Source organism: Rhagoletis zephyria, unplaced genomic scaffold (assembly GCF_001687245.7).
Source record: "Rhagoletis zephyria isolate East Lansing unplaced genomic scaffold, Rhagoletis_zephyria_1.1 Rzeph_scaffold_00774, whole genome shotgun sequence".
In the NCBI taxonomy this organism is placed as follows: Eukaryota; Metazoa; Arthropoda; class Insecta; order Diptera; family Tephritidae; genus Rhagoletis; species Rhagoletis zephyria.
The window spans coordinates 138,800-145,129 of record NW_016157858.1 but is presented as its reverse complement, the minus strand read 5'-3'; the positions used below and the strand labels follow the sequence as shown (position 1 = coordinate 145,129).

Below are 6,330 nucleotides of genomic sequence, written 5' to 3'. Positions count from 1 at the left end.
TTAGGTCTTTTATTAGCCTAGCCGTCCATCGGCCACGGCTTTCGTTTTGCCACCTATCTTGCCATAGTCTTAGTGTCTCGTTTCTTACTCTTTCCCTTTTGATGTCACTTGGTTTCGTTTGCGCCTTAAGCTCCCACATTTTCTTGCGCTCGGCTGCTAGTAGATCAATGGGAACCGTTCCGCTTATCACGAGTATTGCCTCGCCGGACACTGTACGGTACGCAGAGGCTACTCTTAAAGCTGCAGTGCGATGGGCTCTGGAGAGTATCTTGCAACGGTTATTTTTCTGTAGGGTGTCAGCCCAGATCTCCGCTCCGTATAGCAAAATATTCAAGGTTGTGGACATTAGAAGTTTTCTTTTACTTTGGGTCGGTCCACCAATATTGGCCATTAATCTGCTTAGATAAGCCGTTGCCTTTGCTGCTTTTGCGGCTGCGTGCTGCATTTGTGCCCAATACGTTAGCCTGGGGTCTAGCCTTACACCTAAGTACTTTATTACTCTTTGTGTCTTTAATGTAATGCCGGTCAGTTTCATGCTCACTTCTAAGGGAATATGCTTCTTAGTTAGGAGTATTAGCTCGGTTTTCTCTGCTGCAAGTTTAAGACCGTGTGAGTCGAGCCATGCCTGTGTTCTTATCATAGTCTGATTTAATTTGCGGCGAGCATCTTCGGTGTCTCGTGCGGTGATCACTGCGGCAATGTCGTCAGCGTAGCCTACTAAGTATGTGTCATCAGGCATCTCAAGGTTTAATATTCCATCGTAGCTGATGTTCCATAGGTCTGGCCCAAGAATGAAGCCTTGTGCTGCGCCCGACGTGATCGTCATTTGCCGGGGTCCATCGGTGGTATGGTATAATAACTCCCGGCCTTATAGGTAGCTTCTAACCATGAGTCTAAGGTACGTGGGTATGTTGTAGACTTCTTCTAGTGCGTGTATCATATTTTCCCATTTTGCGGTGTTGAAGGCGTTGCGAACGTCTAAGGTTGCAAGCAGGACTAGCTTTTTGTGTTGGTATGCGGCTTCCACTGTTGTTGTTACATGTTTTATAGCTCCAATTGTAGATCTCCTGGGCCTGAACCCGTACTGTCTTGAGGAAAGTCCGCCGCCGCTGGCGATAGCTGCTTCTATTCCTGGAATGCCGTCTGGGCCTGGAGCTTTCTTGGCCTTTATTTTATTTGTGGCAGCCTTGAGCTCTTCTGCGTTGAATAGTGGTGCTTCTTGAGGAACGATGATAGGCTCAGCTTCTTTGGTTAACGCGTCATGCGTGGGAAAGAGTTCACTTACTATATGGTCCATTTTTTGAGCGCTAAGCTCTGGTGGTTTTGCCATGGCCCCAAGTTTTTTCATTACCACCTTATATCCGAGACCCCAGGGATTTCTGTTTATATCTTCACGCAGTTCTTCCCACTTTCTGTGCTTGCTGGCCTCGATTGCTCGTTTGAGTTCTTTTCTGGCAGCCTGGTATAGTTGTGCCTCTTCGATTGCAGCGCTCCTACGCCTGGCCCTGGTGTAAGTACGCCTCAGGTGGAGGCACGTTCGTCTGAGTTGAGCTATGTTTTCCGTCCACCAATATGCAGGTCTTTTGTGGCGATTGCTTCCGGTTTTTGGCATCGCTTTGTTACAGGCGCTGGAGATCATTTTCATTGTAATCTCTACTGTTTCCATTGCGTTCTTGTAAGATGAATCTTCTGAGCCATGCGCATCTAGTTCAGATAGTAGTGCTTTCCTATTTAATTTCGAGACATTCCATTTGCGAGTGCTATCTTCGTTCGTAAACCATCGTTTGTGGAGTCTATTATAAAGGAGATATATTGGTGATCGCTACCAGTGTAGTCTTCCAATACTTTCCATTCCTTTATGGTGCCTGCTATGCCTTCTGATGCTAATGTAATGTCTGGCGTGGTTTCCTCGCATCCTGGTCTTCGGAAGGTTGTTGCTGCGCCAGTATTGAGCACTATAAGTCCGAGTCGGGCTGACATTTCTAGCACGCGTTTGCCTCTGGAGTCCGTGTTTGGCATTCCCCACTCCGTGGCTCTTGAGTTTAGGTCTCCTGCCATCAGAAAGGGTCCTTCCAAGTTCATGGCCGTATCTTCGATGTCGTCGAGTTTATCTTGGAAGTCTTGTATGCTGTCGCTTGGTGTCAGATAGCAGCTTATTATTTTTATATGGTTGTGTCTGGCCCAGACGTAGCCGTGTCCATATCCCTTTTCCGAGATGTGCATGCTGCTTCCGGGAGGTACCCATATAGCAGCGGTACCACTGCTGTCTTCTATCCAGATCCCGTTTTCTTTTTTCTTATACTGTTCGCTTATGATTACAAGGTCATAATGCCGCTCAGTGATCATCTGTGTCAGTAGCGCGTCAGCCGTTTTACTTCTGTGCATGTTAGCTTGCAGGACATTCATTTCTGGCACCAGTTTCTATATACTAAGCATCTTATGGAGCTTGGGATGTGATCCAGCTCAGTGTATTTGGCTTCCGAGCACAGACAGCATTTTGGTGGCTTGTTGCACTCTTTTAGCTTATGGCCTGGTTGGCCGCATTTTATACAGAGGCCTTGCCCTCTTCTGTCCGGGCCTTTGCAGCCCCCGATTAGATGGCCGGGGCCAAAACATCGAAAGCACCTCTTGCAGTTTTCTTTGAGTCGCACTCTGCAGTTTATACAGCCGATTTTGATCCTTGCTTGCTTTATTATTATCTCTGCTTTTTCTTCATCGAGCGTTACGAATGCCCTCACTTGTTCTCTACTGTTGGGAACGGAGATGTTGATCTTCATAGCTTTGTCGTATCCTTGCAGCATACTCCTTACTGAGTCTTCGACTTCTTCTTTTGTCGTTAAGGAATCGAGGTCTTTTATTTCAACTGTGGCCCTTGGTTTAAGGTCTGCTACAGTAGCGGTCTCTCGTAGGGTGCTCTTTAATGCCTCGCAGAAGGTTGGATTCGCCGTTTGCCCCTTCTCTAGCTCCAGTAGTACTGCTCCAGCCCTTGTTTTCCGGATTCCCTTCAGCTTGACTTCGTCACTTGATTTTAGCTTACTGCGTATATTTTTCAGGACATCTGCGTAGCTGTTTCCTTCTGCCGGCTTAATCACTACCGCCTCGGAGAGCTTTTTAGGCTTAGTGGGGCCTTTTCGCTTTTCGTTTGCCTTCTTTTGTCTCACATCCTTGTTCGGGGATTTTGGTTTGCCTGGCGTGTTTCGTTTCCCATCCGGTTTCTTCGCCTTTAACTTCTTGTTCGTCACTTGTTTCCATTCCCCGTCCTTTTCTCTGCGCGCTTTCTGGGTTGGCTGCTGTTCTGGTGGGCTTGTCGCTCGCCTTTTCAATGGTGTCGTGGTGTCTGTCAGGTTAGCCGGGGCAGCACGTCCGATCTCTTTTTCTTTCATTTTCCAGTTCCTGCGGTAGCTTTGGATGATGTCGAACATTTCTTCTAGTTGGGCTGCTCCATTCTTGACCTCGAGGCTGATATTCTTTTGTTTCGCTATAGCTTGCTTGATATTTTGGACGATGCTCTTGCATTTTTCCAAGGACTCCTCTTCTGCGAGTTTCATCTTGATAATAAAGTCCTGTCGTGGAGAGATAGGACCTGGCGTTGTCGGGTGTGCGGCTGGCGAATTGTATTTCTCGTGTCTGGAGTTTTTGGGGCCTTCTGTTTCTGGGCGTGCTAAGTCGACCAGGTCCGTTGCTTCTGGGGCCCGGACGGCGTTAGTAACTCCTTTTGCTTGTTTTACCTGCAACGTTGGTGTGCTTTGCAGGACTGGCGAGCGCAAGGTCCTGCTGCTTCTGCGGAATATGCTCACATTCTCTTCTTGGATAAGAGCGCTGTGTGCTTGTTGTTGTTCTTTTTGTGTTTGTTGTGGTTTTGGTGTGTTCATTTGCTTATGGGTCTCCGCTTCAAGCCGCTATCTCCACACGTAGCACAGTCGCCTTTGAGTGTCCCCGAAGTTCCCTCCTCAAAAGAGCAGGCCATCGCGAGGGTTGTCACAATTCCTTATGGGATATTGTGTTCAGAGCCAAGGACAGCGCAAAACCAGGAGTAAATCTCAACTGGACCTGTGCGGCCAACTAAATGGCGACGTGTTTCGAACGTACTTGAAGACCTGCCAGGGTTTTAACGAGACGGAGGCGATTGCAGCATTAGCCTGCCAGCCGTTTCAGTGAGGTGTCACCCTCACTTACTAAGGTGACAGAATACTGTTTTCACCAGCCCAAGAGTCATACATCAGAATTGTTTTTCCAGTATACCGTAATCAAGATCTTACTGGTCTCGATCTTGATGGGCGTTCGCCCAGAGTTATCTTTTTATCTTACTAATTTTGTTGATCCCTCGTTGCACTGTTGCCTCCCTCTCTGGGGTAGGTACTCCCTCGGAGCAATCCCTGATAAGGTTTGGGAACGCTTACTTAAAGGGCGGCGAGTACTCGCCCTGCCACTGGAGTTTCCTAGGGTGGGCCTTTTCAGCCAAACCCTCCACTCTAGCCGCTCTTGGTCGGGGGATGCTTATTGGTTATTAGCGGCTAGCCTAACAAGTTAGGTCGTCCACAGCCCGCCACGCTGTGGCCCCGGGTGGCCTGAGCTCAGCCATACAGATACACATATTACATCAACTGCGGAGGACTCAAACACATATCTAACATAGTCCATTTTCATATTATTTAAACTTCGGGCATTGAAATGGACAATGTTAAGCCCATTCTGTTGCTTACAAAAAATATTTAACATAGCTAGGCTGTTGTCACCAATGCTATTGGGTAGCCCTTCAGAAGCTACCATAAAGCATATAAACAAGAGCAACTACAAAACAAAAGCAAAAATAAACGCATTCTAATACCAAGTAAATAATTAAAAGATGACGCATGTTTACAAAGGAAGCTAAAGAAAACATATACATACTTAAACTAAGAGTACACGAACAGAGCACAAAAGAGAATGAATAAAACGTGTCAACAGAATTTTTGCAAATCATTTTGCTTATAAATTTTTATAGCAGGAGAACCTTTGTTAACTCTAGCATACACAGCACCACGCAGAGTAAATACGGAGACCAATTTTCCAGCTCTTCTTAACCGTATAGTCTCTTGCAGTATCTTTCTTGTAGCAGCAGCCAGACTCTCAAATATAGAAAGTGTACCTTCGATACAAACAACAGATAGAGAGACTGCAGATTTAGTTCTCCTTCTGTAGTTGCTGAAAGCGCGGAGAGTACGGTTGCGATCAGTTGGTGTATAGAATTTGATGATCACTACGCTGCTAGTGTTACTATTCATGCGCTTGATACGGAAGATGTCTCTTATTTGCGGAACGTGAAAATCAATGGACAAGCACACCAAATTAGACGTGCTCTTTAAATTCCCTCCTTCGATAAACGGTATGTCAAGAACAACCGCGTCAGCAGCAACTTCGGGAGCAATTTTCTCTGCTTCCACTTTCTCAACCATAAGGCGCAGCTTCTCAACTTCGGTTTCACACCTCTGGTGTTTTGTCTCCAAGGCAGTAATCCGCTCAGCAGAGCCATTCACCTTGGAGGTAAGCACAGCGACTTCTGTGTCTATCTTCTTAACTAGTGCAGCCTCTGTAATTTCTCTGTCTGACACTGTATTTTCTCCTCAAGTTCACGAATCGCAGTTAATATTGAGGGCAAAGCAGCGACACTCTCATCTAGTTTCAATGTTTTAGGCGAGGGGGAACCTTTACTTAAGCGCCTTTTAAGTGCAGAAGGGGGAGCTGGTGACATACCTTAGTAAATCCAAAAACAACAAACGAAGGCAGTAACAAACTCAAGCGAAACGCTAGAGCTTAGAATTAAATTTGCTTATAATTCACTCAGGTGAACCGCCGACTCAACAGCAACAGAAAGATATCAACTTTGTATTTTATTTTAGAGAAATACCACGTAAATTTACTGATTAAACGGAGCAAAAAACACTATGCACGTCTGTACTCACGAACGGCAAATTATAGATCTCAAAGAAAAGAATAAAACAACACAATGGAAAAGAATGCCCAGCAAAGAAATATGTATTTTAAATAGTAAAAAGCAGGCACGTGAACCGAATGAAAAATTTGGTTGTTGTTGTTGTTGTAGCGGCTACAACAACCCCGCCCAGGACGGTTGGTATCTCAGTCGTTGTCGTCAAGTTCCACTAACAGCAACCCTACGAAGCGTGCAGCTTCTGTGGGGTTTGTCCAAAGGGACGAAGAGATGTTTCGAGTCATGTGGGGTCTCTCCGCATGCCGGACACTCATTCGGCACATCCTCATTCAACCTACTCAGGTAGGAGTTCAACCTGCTGCAGTAGCCGGAGCGAAGTTGTGCAAGTGTTGTGCGTGTCT

The 6,330-nt window shown here is 46.2% G+C and overlaps 1 protein-coding gene across 1 annotated transcript; it reads right to left on the bottom strand.

The window, feature by feature from the left end:
* Positions 1 to 4,940: 4,940 nt before the first annotated feature.
* Positions 4,941 to 5,731, bottom strand: LOC108361478 (uncharacterized). Its single transcript, XM_017614096.1, has 2 exons — positions 5,568 to 5,731; positions 4,941 to 5,466 (listed from the first exon to the last, which is right to left on the bottom strand). The coding sequence occupies exons 1-2, from the start codon at positions 5,729 to 5,731 to the stop codon at positions 4,941 to 4,943; spliced, it is 690 nt and encodes a 229-aa protein (XP_017469585.1).
* Between the last annotated feature and the right edge of the window lie 599 nt (positions 5,732 to 6,330).